General features: G+C 45.9%; 1 protein-coding gene across 2 annotated transcripts; it reads left to right on the forward strand.

Moving 5' to 3' along the window:
* The first annotated feature begins 6 nt into the window (after positions 1 to 6).
* On the forward strand, positions 7 to 16,226 carry PRDM4 (PR/SET domain 4). Of its 2 annotated transcripts, XM_035340722.1 has the most exons (11): positions 7 to 60; positions 994 to 1,127; positions 1,725 to 1,910; positions 4,039 to 4,833; positions 7,692 to 7,841; positions 9,061 to 9,179; positions 9,916 to 10,001; positions 11,104 to 11,231; positions 11,517 to 11,831; positions 13,580 to 13,748; positions 15,041 to 15,347. In XM_035340722.1, exons 2-11 carry the CDS (start codon positions 995 to 997, stop codon positions 15,345 to 15,347), a joined length of 2,388 nt encoding a protein of 795 aa, XP_035196613.1. In that variant the 5' UTR covers positions 7 to 60; position 994. The 2 variants fall into 2 exon arrangements, with proteins under 2 accessions (XP_035196613.1, XP_035196622.1); XM_035340731.1 differs by lacking the exon at positions 7 to 60 and having other exon boundaries at positions 995 to 1,127; positions 15,041 to 16,226.
* The last annotated feature ends 219 nt before the right edge of the window (positions 16,227 to 16,445 follow it).

The raw sequence follows: 16,445 nt of genomic DNA on the forward strand, positions 1-16,445 counted from the left end.
CCGCGGCCGCTCCGCCGCCGGGAGAGGCCCCGGCCCGGCGCCGGGCCCCACGCAGCGCAGGTGAGCGGCCTCGCGTCCCGCCGGGGCTCGGAGCCGAGGGGGTGCTCGGAGGAGCGGGGACACGGAGCGGGGACAGCGCCCGGCAACGCGGGGTGCTGGCGGCCGGCCCCCGGGGAGGCAGCGAGGGGCGCTCCCGGTGCTGCTTCGGGCCCGTGGTGGCGGTGCTGGGGCTGCGGTGCCGGGGGGGTCGCCCAGGGGCAGGGGGTGAGCGTGGCTCCTTGGCGTCCCTGTCCCCGTGGAGCGGTGCGGGGCAGCGCCTGCAGCTTCCACCGCCCTACAGCTGCTCGTGTGGCGTGCGCCCGTGGCACCAGTCTTCAATATAAATTAATTTAAGAAGCGGGCTGAGACAGCCTGTCAAAACTCCTTAAAATGGCTCGTCTGCGGAGGTGACGCTTGTCACTGTGGGCCTGGTTTGGGATGATGGCGAATTAGAGGTTTTGTGTCCATTACCAGTTGCAAGGGATCCTCCGCCCCCCCCCTCCTGTCCCCTGGTTTTAGTCTTTGGACGTGAATGTGGAGCCCAGAAGTCATGAAGTACAAATGGGACACCATTGTCCAAGTAATCCTGACATCCAGCTTGCAAATTGATCAGCATTCACAATACTTAATCGCAGTGGCTTTGACTGGAAGGAGTGAGACTTTGCTGTCTGGATGGAGAAGGAAATGCTGTGGTCAGATTTGTCTTTTTGAACCAGCTTTTTTAATCTTGGTCATTGCTCTCAAGTATGATAAGTATGCATTGATCATGGTGTGGTCACAGCACGAGTGGTTGGCGTGCTTTATGCTTATCTTTCAAGGCAGAGTTTTTACATGTCGATCTGAGTTTGAGTTTGTTTGCTCAACCCTTCTCCACAGTTCAGTCAGTAATCAGGAATGGTCTTGGTTCTGTTTCTCTCTTTTTTTGACCTCCCCTCTCTGTTCCCTGCCCTCCAGAATGAATGAAATGAACCTGAGTCCTGTAGGGATGGACCAGCTGACCTCGTCCTCTGTGAGCAATGCCCTGCCTGTCTCAGGAAGCCACCTGGGACTGGCAGCATCACCCACTCACAACGCCATACCAGCACCAGGTAAGTGCAGAGCTCCACTAAGAGCATTGCAGCTGATGCTCTGTGTTTTACTGTCGTGTGAAAGCTTGTAACTGTGTTGCTAAAGTAATGTCTTCAGCAGGTAATTAGGTGATGTAGAAATGGGGAAGGACAGACCATAAACCATCCCCTACGTGGGAAGACAAAAGGAATGTGTACTTAGCAGGCTTATGCCTTAGTGGGATTCTCATTTTGTTCTAATGGGGTGTTTTGCACTGTGTGGGTGGGTAATAGCAGAGTCCTTTGAAATACAGCCTGTCACTGCAAATCTGTCTCCATCTGTACCTATCTTCACTCAGGTGAAAATGATGGTGTTCACCTGTAAAGCAAAACTTTTCCGAGGTGTTCTTTCAGGGGACACAGACAGAAGTTCATCACAATTGGAAGGTAGAAGCAGACCCTGCGTAATGCATTCAAAAGAAAATCTAGCCACGTTCAGGCATATTTCTCAGTGTTGTGATAACTGATCCATTCTTTGAAGCTTGTCGCCTCCTGAGGAATTAGTAACCTCTTTGTGAGCATGGTAGTTTATAAGCTCAAGTAGTTCCACTGAATTTAAATTAGGATTTTCTTTTCCAGGCTTGCCTGTTGCAATTCCAAACTTGGGCCCCTCCTTGAGTTCCTTGCCCTCTGCTCTGTCTCTGATGCTCCCAATGGGTATTGGGGATCGAGGAGTGATGTGTGGTATACCAGAGAGAAACTACACCCTACCTCCACCACCATACCCTCACCTGGAGAGCAGCTATTTCAGACACATTCTACCTGGTAAGTGGTCTGTGCTGATGGGTGGGAACAGAGAAGGAAACTGTTTTAAGAGCCATCTGGTTTCTGTCCTGAAGCAGCCAAGCCTGAATATTTAGCAGAGCTGTAAATTCTCTTGAGTTTTCTTGGAGTCTGATGTGTCACTGACACGCCTTCATTTTCAGATCTCTGTTGCTATACGTGTGTATATGTATGTGAAGAGAATTGCAGGACAATTGCTATTTAAACTGAACCTTTTATTGCTCCTCCTGCTGCTTTCTTTTAAGGTAAACCAGAAAACGAGGCACGGCTGGTTTTGATCTCAGATGGCTTGTTGTAGTTTGAAAACTGCTGCAGTTTTGTTGTTGTTTGTGTTGTTGTTCTCCCGTGGTCTGAAGTAGCACTTGATACACACGTAGTGGTTACAGTAGTTCAGAGTTCAAATTGAACAAGTCGTTGGCTGAGGAGTTTGCGCTCTTTCCCACCCCTTTAGTCCATGGCATAGTTTTTCTTTGTTTTTGTTCAAGGTTGGTTTCCAAAGGCCTAACATATTGATTTCTATCATGATTCCCCTGTAGCGTGCATGCTGGAGTATAAATGCAGAATTTTACATGTTAGTATATCAAGATATTCCAGCTTTAAACGTAGACCTTGTTTCATTTTGTAGCTAAGATTGACAGGGTGGAAGGGGTTAGATAAACTTCAAGGTCACCCTGTGAGTGTTGTTGGTTCAGCCTGGATGAGGAAATGAAATACAGCAGCCCGGTTCTCGTCCAACTGCCTGACAGCTAGTGGCTGGGCTTGCCAACTGCTTAGCAGTAACCTTTCCTACTGCATTGCATGCCTGCCCATTCTGTGGGCAAAGAGTGGAGGAGGAGACAGTGCATCTGAGGGCCAAAGGTATTTGCCATTCTTCTGAGCTGGAATAATGTATGCAGATTTTTATTATTATTATTATTTTTTAATAATCCACTTGATGTTTAGTCAGATATTTCTTAGGGCTCTTCTGTCAGTCATTGTGCCGCCTTCAAAATCCTCTTGTTCAAGCGACAGGGCACCACTGCTTACAGAAACGTTTGATGCAGCTGATTAAATTAAACCATCCCTTTATTACTAACTTCTTGGCTTAGCCATTTTCATGGGGTTGTGTTGCAGAAAGAGTAACCGTACTTGCATGCTAATAATAACAGACATGTTTGAATGGAAAATTTTTACAGAAACAAATGGCTCATAGGGTTCAAGGCCAAAAAGAAACATGCTGACTCAGGTCTTGCAGAATCTGCAAAATCTTTTTCTGTCTCCACTGGAAGTACTGTTTACTTGACTGTGCTGATGAATTTCCTCCGAAGATTTTTCAGCTCTGTCTAGTAGGAGAAGTTGGTACTATGTAAATATAGGTTAGTGTTTCTTTGTCTCTTAAGTTCCGAACTTGTTTGATGTCGAGGAGCTTTCCAGAACTATCAGAAAAGATGTTAAGGTTTCTAATTTATATTTAACCAAGCTATTGTTTTGAGGAGAAAAAGCATGCTTTTCATCTAAGGAAAGAGAGCAGATGACTCAGGATACCTTTGAGAGACCTTATCGTGGTCCTTCAGAATTGCAGCTGATGAGCACTGAGATGGGCAGATGTGTCATTTAGTCTCTGAGGAAGGAAGTCGTCATTGTTAAAACTTAAATACCGAAGCAAAAAGGATGTGTCGTGGACAACTGTTTCTAGCAGAGACAAAACGGTTTATCAAATGTTAGATTCTACTAGAAACCCTCCGTCCTTTCTGAGCAGGTTCTCAAGGAGGAAAAGTAATGCCTAAAATGTGAAGAACCCCTTCCTGGTTCAGAGCCTCGCTTAAATGCTGCCAGAAACTTGGCTCTTTGACAGAGAGAGAGACGCACACAAAACTAGAGACTTGCTCTGTTGGGTGGAAGCTCTGTTTTTGTTGTCAAAAGGTAGTCTGGCTGGCAAGAGTGCTGGCTTGCCATACGTTTGTGAATAAGGTTTTAGAGTCAGCGGGTTTTAATTGGCCATAATATAAGCAGCGTGTCTTCAAGAATTTCTGTCTTAATGTACTCCTCTGCAGCAATGGGGTATTTTTGTGTAAGATTTGAAAACCTATGCCATCTCACCCCCTTCTCTTCTCCCCTCTCATTCTATCAGGTATCTTATCTTACTTGGCTGACAGGCCTCCGCCTCAGTACATTCATCCCAACACTATAAACGTTGACAGCAGTTCAGCGTTGTCGGTCCCCAGCAACCCCTCAGCCCTAGACCCCTACCAGCCCAGTGGAACCGTGGGGCTGGAGCCAGGGATCGTGTCCATGGACTCCCGCTCGGTCAGCGCGCACGGTGCTCAAAACCTGCATCCTGGTGAGAGCCATGAGGTAGCGCTGGATACCACAATCACCATGGAGAGCGTGTCGAGGGTAACCAGCCCCATCTCCACAGACGGGATGACGGAGGAGCTTACGATGGACGATGTAGCAGGGGATCATTCGCAGATCCCCAACGGCTCCCGGAGCCACGAACCTCTAACCGTCGACGCGGTGGGAAGTAACCTGGCGTCGGACACGGTGGGACACAGCAGCGTCATCCCCATTCACAGTAGCACTTTGGACCTCCCCGTCGTCATGGAGCCCGACCACATGGCTGGGCGGGTGACGGGGATTTCGGACAGCACACTAAATGACTCCATTCATACTGTGGCCATGAGCACCAACTCTGTGAGCGTGGCGCTCTCTACCTCACACAACCTAGCTTCCCTGGACTCGGTAGCCTTGCACGAAGTGGGCCTCAGCCTTGAGCCGGTGGCGGTGTCTTCCATAAACCAGGAAGTAGCCATGGGGCCAAGTCACGTGGATGTGTCTGCAGACAATCTGGCTTTCGTACCGTCCTCCCTGCAAATGGAAGACTCCAACTCGAACAAGGAGAACATGGCAACCTTGTTCACCATATGTGAGTGTGCATTCACTGCTTTCTTTGGGTTGGGCTTGTCACATTGCCGTTGTCTGGAGGGATGGCAGGACTCTTGCTGCCAGTCTTAGAGATTTTTGATGAAAGAAACCTCGCTGTTTAACAAGTCCAAAAAAAATCGGAACATCTGCAGTGGCAGATTAACCTCCAACTCATAGACATAATTGGATGTTTTCGCGTTGTTCTCTTTGTGTCCCTCTCCCATGCTGCCTTCAGGTTGGAAGCTTAGCTCTTTATGAGCCTCATGTCTTTAGTGGATATGCTGGTACTGCCCTTAGCAATAGGACTCTTGTTTTTTTAAGTCCAATCACAAATGATTCTTCTGGCAGTGCTTAAAGAAAAAGACAAACACAAGCTGTACATTTCATCAGGTGGGCATAGCTGTTGGGCTTAATGTCATGTAACTTGGTAAAAATTTTATTAAACCATGAACAATCACCCTGACAATGTTGTTCTCAACAGGACCTACTAGAAAAAAGAGCAGAGAGGGAGGGAAGTTTTCTGTATTTCTAATTATTCTCATCAAAGGACTTCAGTACACAGGTTAGTCGATCTCCTAGGAAAAGAGGAGCACTGGACATTGCATTCTCTCAATCCTGCTGTAGTTGAAGGAGGGGTGTTTGGGAACCGTGAAGGTCTCCTTCACAGGGATGGAGATTTGAACTTCCACCCGCAGCTTGTCTGACGTCCTGCCACCAAACATAAGGCCAGCTTTTATGTGCGGTTGCATCAGTTGTGGCAGCATTGCTGACTGCTGCTCCTGCACGCGAACTGGCCCTACAGCTGCTTGTCTTACTGCAAGCTTTGCCTGCAGAACAGTTTTAAAAACTGAAAGAAATAACGCCTGGTTAGCAATGGGAGAGGTGCAGCTTAGTGCCTTGTCCTCCCAGTCCAATGAGACACTCCAATTAAAACTTTTATTCTGTGTGAGAGATAGAACTTCAAGTCAGGTGGCTGTAGACTATGAGAACATCACAGCTCTTAGAGGAAAGGTTTTACAGGTGAGGCACTCAGGAGTTCTGACTAGCATCAGTTGCCTGTTGAACAAATAATGACAAAATACTACGATACACAGCATGCTAGTGAAGAAATCTCCTCTCTTATTCACCCCAGGGAGATGTGGCACGCCATCTTCTTATCACAGTACTGGAAATAGCCCTGTGGTGTTTCCTGGCTGATGTTCCCCACCAGCAGGACATCACAATGGCTGCCGCATGCCTGGTGCTTTCATGTGATTTGCAAAATTATCTCTGACATGGGAAGGTTTACATTTTAATTTTTTGTTAAGGAGGGGCAGTTGTTCCAGAGCCTCTGGATGGTTCTTCATCACCAACGAGGCAGAAATCGGGGCCTTTTCCAGAAAGCTTTTTACCGTGTTCCTAAGTAGGAAGAAAAAAAGTGTGCCTTTGCTGCAGACCTAAATGTTTATGAAAGAAAGGACACTTTTTGGTCATCTTTGCTTACACTTCTGGCTCTCTGAATCAGAGTAGTAATCACTGTGATTTTTATGCAGTATTTGGCAAGGACAGAAGTAGAAATTCGTATGCTGTAGAATTTTTTATTATTATTATTTATTTTTGTATTTATTCTCCTAGTTCTTAAAAAGGTATGAAGCCCTACACCTTTCCAAGTGGTAGTGTCACACGTCTAGAACTTGCATTTCTTCCTTTTTGCCCCTTCCTGGGGCTACCCCACAACTCCCTGCTTGTGTGTGGTGGGCAAGGCTTAAAAACAGCTCTTACAAGTAGTGTTTCTCCTTACTCGGGTCTGGTTGTTGTGGTTGCTGCACTCGTACACGTCACTTGCAGGCATGAAGCAATTCTTACATAAGCTCTACCTGCTAATTTAGGGGGTACCTTCCTGCCTGTAATTGGAGAGTTGCTTGAACTGCACTTTGCAGGGCGTCAGATTCCAGTGCACTAATCTCTCTCTCTCCAAAAATCTCTTAAACAAAATAATAAGGGAGCTGTTGTTTATGCCTGCTGAAGACTGCTTCTGTGATAGGTGTTTGTACTGGAGTTGGGCCATCAAGGGGCCAAAGAAGGTCTTTGTGGAGATCCTGCTTAATTAACTGAGCGTCTTTCTTTAGAAGAGGAATGATTTATCAGGAGAGTGTTTCCTGAGTAGGTATTGCTTGCTCCATTCATGGAGAATTAAAATTACGTCGTTTTTGAGGTGAGAGCACTTTATGATGTGCTTTTTCCTGGATTTATTGGACTGAAGACTTTCAGTGGTTTTATTTTTTTTTGGCACTGTGTGTGCTGAATGACAGATTGGGCAAGTGGTGATACTGGCTCTTCTTGGACACTTATTTTTGTTCCGTTCAGTGGCATCTCATGAAGGCGTACTCTAGGGGTTTATTGCAGTGTGCCCTTCAAAAGCAACAGCGAGGTCAGGTTTTAGCTTCTGCATTGTCTGAATTTAAATGGAAACAAGGGGGTATCATTGATATCATAGGGGAATAATTGTGGGTTCAAATTAGAAAAAAAAATGCAGAAAGAAGACCTTACTGTCTTACATTGGTTTTGCAGTAGGCTGAGGACGAGTAGGCTCTGTCCCGTTGCTGCTCCTGTAGGGACAGCCTAGAGGTCATCAGGAAGGCAGGTGTTCCTCGTGGTTGATCTGAATTTGATAGGAACAGTGACGTGTGTTGGTGCCCACCTGACTGTAACAGTAGGGTTCGCAGTCCTGTGAGCAAAAAGCTCGTAAAGCTGATGAGTTAAAGCAGGTAGAAGCAGCCTTTGGCAGGAGCTGAGCTCAAACATGCCGGCAGGGAGCTGATCGCACCGCGGGGGCTGTTTCATCTTTTTCATTCCCACTGTCCCTTCCCCTCCCTGCAGGGTGCACGCTGTGTGACAAGGCATATCCATCGGACTGCCCAGACCACGGGCCCGTCACCTTTGTCCCGGACACCCCGATAGAGAGCCGAGCCAGGCTTTCTCTCCCGAAGCAGCTGGTCCTCCGGCAGTCTCTCATGGGAGCCGAAGTGGGTAAGAATCAGATGACTGTTTCTGAGCAGCAGTTTATAATATGCTCACCACCTGAAATCTCAAGCTGTAGGGATTTTAATGTGGGAAAGAAACACTGCAAGGCAGAGGTGGTTCCCTCCTCTGTAATCACCCTGACTTGTGTTGTGCAAGAGCTTCTTGTCCTCCGGTTACTGTTTAGACTTCAGCTAGACAGTAGGGGTGCTGCCACGCAGCGTTACTCTAACACTTGATAAGGTCAAGCACAAGCAAGGTATGGTGTTTATTTTTATCATGTGCTAAACAGGCCAGGCACAGCTTTGATAAGAAAAAAAAAAAAACTACAGCAGTTGCAGTTTGGGGCAAGATAACAATTAGAAATAATGGAAGAGAATTCTGTCTGCTTGTTCATCAGCTTTGGCTTGCTACCTGTGGGTCTTCAGGATGCTGTCATTGGAGAATTGATCACGAGTGCCTCTTTTTCCCCCCTCATTTACATTTGGCATGTAGACTGTGACCTTGTCATTGGACGTGGACCTTGTAACAGTATTACACGCCATTGTCACCTGGAAGTCGAAGAGTACAGTGCAATACCCTAAGGACCTGAAGGCTAGAGAAGAATGTGATTATCGGCTTGCTTAGCGTTGCTGCTTGTCGAGCGTAGATTACACTTGTTCTTTTCAAGCTCCACTAGTTCCCAGTTTATTCCTGAAAGCAATTCAGTGTGTTCATGTAGATCTCTCTATATCAATGTTTAATAATAAATAATATGCACGCAGGAATCCCTCTGCCCATGACAGAAATACAGCTGCCTCTGGGGAGAAATGCAGAAGCTGCTTAACAATGCCCAGCAACAATTCTGGAAATTCCTGGGGATTAGGTAGGCAAAATGTAGTTACCGAAACTAGTATTTTCTGCTTCTGCAGAAAGTGCCACGAAAACTTGAATTGGTACAAGTGGCTAGCCTCTTAGTTTCATAGCTTACTAAAAAGTAAATTACCTGCCTTTGACAGACCAAATAAGTATTTGTAATTGCAACAAAGCGGCTCCCACTAGTGTCATGTGGTGGTGGTGGTTCTTGTCTCTGCATTAGGTGTGTTCTACATGTGAAATAGAAGCTTTGATGATCTTATGCCTAGATAGCCCCCTTGGAGCATTATCTCATAAGCCTCCCACCTTTTTGTTAAGCTTCCTTCGTTGTTTAAATAACTGATTTCTGCAGATGTCGGTCTTCTACTGATAGGTGTGTGGACACGAGAAACCATTCCTGTAAGGACTTGTTTTGGACCTCTGATCGGGCAGCAGAGCCATTCTCTGGAGGTGGCTGACTGGACAGACAAAGCAGCTAGTCACATCTGGAAGGTCGGTGGTGTTATGGTTACGGGCTCGGCAGGCACGACTGTATCTGGTGAAATGACACAGCAGCTTTCCCATCATCATCCTTGCCAAAACCAAAAACTAGTGCAGTCTGATTGCTTAACACTTAAACTCAGCAGAGCAGAGCAGTATATCATGTGATATGCTGGTAGTCAGTCCTGGTGTACGCCAAACCTCTTTAATGCCTTTTCTTTTAAAGGGCTGCGTGTGGTTTCCAGTATTTGTGTGGAGTTGCAGTGGAGATTGTATATGAATTTCTAGGCAGCACTTGTTTGTTTTGTATTATTTATAGAAAGTTTCCACAGGTAATAAATCATTTGTTGTAGGGAAGCTGCTTTAGACCTTTCTTTTTCACATCATTTCATGTTGAGAAAATAAAATTGATTATATAAATAAAGTAGGTAACGTATGCCCAGATGCTATGATTCAGAAGGCTTGGCTTGGAAGAAAATGAACTAGATGCGTTTCTGCTGGGAGCTGAAGGTGGCGAGTGGGGAAAGCTGCTGATAAACGGTTTTTCTAGTCTCCTGGGTAGCAGAGAGGTCAAGATTTCTGTGTGAAGGGGAAAGTAGGGTGTAAGAACAGGGCTGTGGTCTTGGCAGCAGAAATGGTGACCTCCTGGCACATTCTGGTTAAACACATCCTCTTAAAGGAAGAAACTGTCTTTCACTGTGTTTGTTGCTGCGTTTCATCCTAAGACCGCATCTGTTTTTCCTGGTAGATCTATCACAACGGCGTCTTGGAGTTCTGCATCATTACGACGGATGAAAATGAATGTAACTGGATGATGTTTGTACGCAAAGCCAGGTGAGAGCCACCTATGCTGTGCTAAGTAGCTGGGAGTCTGGGCTCATGGCAGGCTGTGCTGGCTGCCCAGACATGAGCTTGGGACCAAGGGACCTGCAGGAGTTACCCAGGCATCTTGGAGTGAGGGGAGAGCAGTGAAACAGGACCCCATGGAGAATGTAACAGGGGAACCAGCAGACATGCTGTAGTAAAACAGCCCCAAACCTGTCTGCATAGATTATTTTTCTTGTGCTAACGCTTTAAACGTTCTTTTTGTATTGGCTTACTGTGTATTAGCTTGTCATTGCCTTCCTTTTGTCCCATTCCTTTTGGTTATGTCTGTGAAGACAGTGTTGATTGTTTCTTTTGATTGTGACCTTTGTTAGGAAAGTGTCCCTGGATTCTTTTGGCCAAGTTCCAAACTCTTAGGGTTCATTTCAGTCTTTCTAGAGCCTGCAATGAAAACTATAAAGACTGGCTTCCATATTGTTCCACACGTGGGCCAGTGGCTGAACCTCTTCTGCAGCTCTGCAATGGGTTTCCCTGCAATTCATTTCATTGCTCCCGTACGCAGGAGTCAAGAAGTTAGTGCCTGATCTCCCTTGATCTCTGAATGCTTTTGCAGGTTTCAGATACTGGGAACCAAATATATGTGAGGTACAGCTTCAAAAGATGAGTTATCACACTTGGAAATGGTGTTCAAGAGTTAGGTTTGAAGATAATTTTGCTTTAAGACTTGCCTAATATCTTCTCTCATGTGTTCTTTACTGCTTAAGGGGGTTATTATGAAAAATATATGTATTTTTTTTTAGTTCCTTAAGTGATGATAAACTCTCTTCACTCAGCCCACTCCAATTTCTATTAATAACTTTCTCAGTAAGATACCACAGTTTTGTTCAGTGGAGCAGATTGGTTCTCAAGGTCCAGTTTTCCTTTACTTCCCTTTAAAATAAAGACAGACAGAAGTGACAGACAGATGTGATTTTTTTTATAATGTGCTGGCAAGCACTGAGGTTCTCTCATTACCTATTTATAGGAATCTCCTCTTTTTTTTTCTTTTTTTTTTTTCCCCTCTTTCTGTATTTCTGGAGCACTTTTTTCATAACTCTCTTTATTGCTGTAGGAACCGGGAAGAGCAGAATCTGGTAGCTTATCCTCACGATGGAAAAATTTACTTCTGCACCTCCCGGGACATCCCACCTGAACACGAGCTTCTCTTTTATTACAGTCGGGACTACGCACGCCAGCTCGGTAAGGAAGCACTCGTCTTCATTGGCTTTGCAGGGAGTACCCAGCATGAATTGCCTTTTAGTGCCATCTCTGGGTATCGTGACTTGGGAGTGCTTGGTGTTCCTTGTCAGTTCCTAGTGGTGCACATCTTAGTCTTCTTTTACATTACTCCGGAAAAGAGCTGAAAGGAGCTGGAGTGAAAATGGCTCCAGCTGGCTTTGCTACCACAAAGTGTTAGCATGGCTCATGCTCGTGCTCCGTCAGGCCTTGCCGTGCCTCACTAAAAGCAATGTTTTGTGCCCAAAGGTGTCCCCGAACATCCAGACGTGCACATCTGCCACTGTGGAAAGGAGTGTGCTTCCTACGCGGACTTCAAGGCCCATTTGAGCAGCCATATTCACAGCCACCTCCCCAGCCAGGGCCACAGCAGCAGCCACGGGCCAGGCCACGGCAAGGAAAGGAAGTGGAAGTGCTCCATGTGTCCCCAGGCTTTCATCTCCCCTTCCAAGCTCCACGTCCACTTCATGGGGCACATGGGCATGAAGCCGCACAAGTGCGATTTCTGCAGCAAAGCTTTCAGCGACCCTAGCAACTTACGGACACACCTCAAGATACACACAGGTGAGGGCTGGGGACTTGTGCTCATAAAAACACTGGGGCAGGACCTGCTCTCTGATCCCTGGGCCAGCTGGCGGGGTATAGCTCATGTCCATAAAGCCAAAGCCAAGCTCTTGCCCCCGTTCTAAGAGCAGCATCCTGACTGGCTAGGGGTATGATCTCTGTGCTGAGCCTGACTAATCGCTGGGCATCATCTAAGAGAGCTCTGGTTGGCACGGGATAGGACAGTGCTTACAGGACAGTAGTTAGCCCTCTGTTCTGGCTGATAGTTCAGTTCCGTGCCTAGTAGAGTGTTTGGTAAGTTGAAGTACATTGCAGTTGGGAAGTATTATCAGGCTTCATCTGGAGGACAGAAATCCCTTGTTCCCTCCTGGCAGCTCCAGTGCTGGCAGCTATGGCATAACAAGGGTTCCCTTCTGCTTATGAGAAGCAGCCAGCTGGGTTGGAGGGCTCGTAACGGGAACAGTTGTACACCTACCTGTGGGGCTGAGACCTCTCCCCTCGTTCCTACTTGTTTTTTCATCTTAAGCAAACGGCACAAGACTGAAATTGGTGACTGAAGTAGATAAAACTCAGCACTGTCACTCATCAAAACTTAAAAGTCTGAGTACGCTGTTGACCTCTGTGTGCATTTGGATATCGCTAGGGGCTTTGGAGATAAAGGAAGAATTGTCAGAAGATCTGAGAATGAAAAAATGGAGGAAAAAACAGTGAAAGATTTTTCAGCTTTGTAAGAATGTGATAGAGGGTAAGAAAATGCATTAAACACAGGGTGAGAAGAGGGGAGAGGGTGAAGAGCAAGTATAGTCCAGCAAGAGGCATGTGGAGAGCTTTCTTCTGTTTTTTCAGTAAGGTTGAAATAGCAATGGGGAATGAAGGAATGCACATCACAGAGCTGGAAGTGGATTAAAACTGGGAGTTTGGTGCACTCGAGTCAAGCATAGGAAGCTGCAGGCTCAGTAGTAAACTGCTGGAGTGCAAATGTAGAATATCCCAGTGAGCATTCTGTGGTCACGTGTAGGGTTCAAGTGGTATTCAAACTTAGTCTGGATTCAGTGGTATGTGGGGGTTTGGGACTATTTCTGGCAAAGAATAATGAAGGAACTACAGATAAGTAGAAAAACGGGATAAAACAGGTTACCAAAGAGCCAGTGAGCTTTGTATGTGTGTGTTAGGTAGATAAAAGAGCTTGTTTTTCTAGACAAGATCTGTGTTTGGGGTCCAGTAAGGCATAGAGACAGTTCCTGTGGGAAATTAGTGGAGATAGGGATGTATTAATGTACAATACCTAGATGGTTACTATTAAAAAGGAGGCTACCATTATTTTTACTCAAGAATTCATTTTGGATAATCCTAGTCTTCTTAAATGTTTGTGTGAATCTGGTGGCTGGAAAGTTTACTAGTACCTTGGTGATGTTTTGAGACCCCAAAGAGGGAGGCAGGGTTGGTGCAGACAAGCAGTGGAAAGTTTGACTTACAGACAGAGAAGGCTGAATGACTTGAAGTGGGTTGGTTTTGGCTTGGTAGGGGATGAAATGCTTTGGGAATGATGAAGTGAGATGCTTGTTTTGCCTAGCTAACGGGAGATTGTAACTGGGTAGGTCTTTATGCAGCGTCTGAAAGAGCTGCAGGAGGAAACAAGTCCAGTTCACAAAGATTCCGACTTTCTTCAGAGTAAAATCTTATTTTTCAAGAAGCAGACAGGCTTGTTTGCTTACTGTCAATGTGTGGGTGTACGTATGTAATCGTAGGTCAGAAGAATTACCGCTGTACCCTCTGCGACAAATCGTTCACCCAGAAGGCTCACCTGGAATCGCACATGGTCATCCATACCGGGGAGAAGAATTTGAAGTGCGATTACTGTGAAAAGCTCTTCATGCGGAGGCAGGACCTCAAGCAGCACGTACTTACTCACACGCAGTAAGTGGTCTTCTGGGGATGTGTGCGACTGCAGTAAATACTGAAGCTTAACGGCCCGAGAATTTGCAGTGTGCAAATAGTTTGGCCCGGGGAGTGTAGGTTCATCCTCTGAAATAACAGAGATGTCGGTCTGGATGAATGCCTCGTTACTTGGCCTGCTGCTGAGGCTGGACTATTCTAGCGTTTGTTTGCAATCCTTCAATGACAAAGGAAATTCCAGGCACGCACACTGTCTTGTGAAATAGCATTCTGGAGTGCTCATCACTTTGAAGAGGGGGTCAGTCAGTCAGTTTACATTTAGTTCTCTGCTGAGAACTGTTTCTGAGTCCCAACACGACCATAAAAAATCACAAACTCCTCAAAACTGTTATTCCAAAACTGTTAGTGAAGTCTCTCACTGTTTGCACCTGGGGGAGTGCATCAGCTCCCACCTGTTACTTCCCCCCAAGCCTCATTTGTGCACTTTGCCCCTTCTGTAGGGGGAGATGCCCACAGGCAGGGCAGGGCAGGTCTCCGTCCGCCTCCCCCATTTATCTGTAGCTCTGCCAGGCCCTCAGCTCTGAGAATTTTATCCATCCTGTTTGGAGTTACTCCCAGTCCAAGTTCCTCCCTTACAGGCTGCTTGCCCAAACCTAATCCCTCTGCTTGTATGCACTTCAGATCAGCTTGCTGCTGCTTTCCTGCTGCCTAGGAGACAGCACAGTGCAGCTAGCACCAGGGAGGGAGGAAGAGACTTGCTTTGCTGCTTGATCTGAGAGCCAGAGCTGGGAGCACTACTGGTGGGAAGCGTTCTGCAGAGTCATCTGCAGAATTTGACTGCAGCAGTCTGGTAATTCTCCGCTTAGCATTTACAGCTGAGGTTTGCTATAACACTCAGCAGCTTTGTTCTTTTTTTGTTGTGTGTTTTTTTTTTTCCTTCCTGTTTGTGCAGGATGGGAAGTGGGGAGACTAACCCTTCCACCATGGCAACACCTCTGTCCTTGCCAAAACATGGAGCTTAACCAGGGTTTGGTCTTACTTCAAAAGACAAACAAACACCTCGTAGAATTCTTTTTAAACTTATCAGAAAAGATAAACATTGGGCGCAAGCTAGGAGTTAACCCAAAAAGCTTGACTTTTGCTAGTGGTGGGAGAGCAGAGAATAAGGGCTTTGTGAACATGCTGCTTTCTGAGAGAAAGCTGAACAGCATTTACACTTCAGTGCTGCAGTAATGCTGGCAACCTCCCTACTGTTTAATACAGCATCAGCTGCCTTGCTGCAGAAGCAAGCTGACTTTTTTTTTGTCTCACAGAGAACGGCAGATCAAGTGCCCCAAGTGTGACAAGCTGTTTCTGAGGACAAATCACCTGAAGAAGCATCTCAACTCACATGAAGGAAAGAGGGACTATGTCTGTGAAAAATGCACCAAGGCTTATCTAACCAAATATCACCTCACTCGCCACTTAAAAATATGTAAAGGTCCCACATCCAGCCTGTCAGCCCCAGAGGAGGAAGAGGAGGATTCCGAGGAGGAATTAATAGACTCAATGAGGACTGAAGACTGTAGGATTAACAATGGAGTCTATTCAACAGGTGATACCCTCACTGGACACAAATGAAGAAAACAGAGAGGGAAATTTTCTTGGGTATTAAAAACTGGGGAAGAAAGAAAAACACCACAAAAAAAAACTTGTTTCCCCAGCCAACTGCGTATGTCAAATGAGGAGTTTTCCTTGTTGTTTTGGTCTCCCCACTACCGCCACTTAATAAACTCTGTAGCCAAAACACTGAATGAGAACGGATCATGCACTTACAGTTGCTAAGAAAGAAAGGTGAGGAACGGAGATTTTTCACACACGCTGTGCATACTTCTTTTCCGAATCACTCAGATTAATCCATCCAGTGCTAGGATACATGACACACCTCGCATCGTCCTTTGAGTGAAGAGCCACAAACCAGAAATGTAGTCGAGTGATCGCCGTAACCTGTAAGCCAACTGTCCTTAACTGCCAAAGCCCTGACAGTAAGAAAAACAAACAAATGCTGGTGGCAGTTGATGTGTTTTTATTTTTAATACTTTTTAACTGAAGGATGTGGTTTGGCACAGAGCAAAGAACGTCAATGCTCAGGGTTCCTTCTAAAAATAAAAAATAACAATACTTGGGTTGGAAGTCAGTGAGATCAGCATGTGCAGACAAAGCAATTACCCCGCTACAGAAGTGTTCAGAAAACCAAAAATTGGCTATTGGAGAACAGTCATTGCCTCGTCTCACTCTTGTTCGCTAGAATAGGTACGTGAAGAGGTAAAGGCTGCAGACTAGTAAGGAAGAGGCTTACAGATGATCAGTGTTTACAGTATGCATCACGTCTTATGCTGTAAACCTTTTACCACCTAGAGTGATGGGAGGGTTTGCTGCTACTATTATTTATGGAATGAAAATGTTATTTCATTCACTTGTTTTTTTTCTGGAAAAATTAAAAATGTGGCTCTTTTCTAATGTTCTTCTTTAATTAACACATTCTGAAAGAAACAGCACTTTTTCATTGTCTGCCTCTCCCAGGTTTTCCTGTGTTTAGTCAAGGGAGAGCTGGGATACAAGGTGCCTGCTTGCAATGAACAATTCCTCCCTACAAAACAGAGCCCCATTTCTAGAGCCAATAATACCCACAGGTAGAGCTAGAAGAAACTACTACCCTCAAAGAGCTTAACATGAAGC

This window comes from Oxyura jamaicensis, chromosome 1 (assembly GCF_011077185.1).
Source record: "Oxyura jamaicensis isolate SHBP4307 breed ruddy duck chromosome 1, BPBGC_Ojam_1.0, whole genome shotgun sequence".
NCBI classification, from domain to species: domain Eukaryota; kingdom Metazoa; phylum Chordata; class Aves; order Anseriformes; family Anatidae; genus Oxyura; species Oxyura jamaicensis.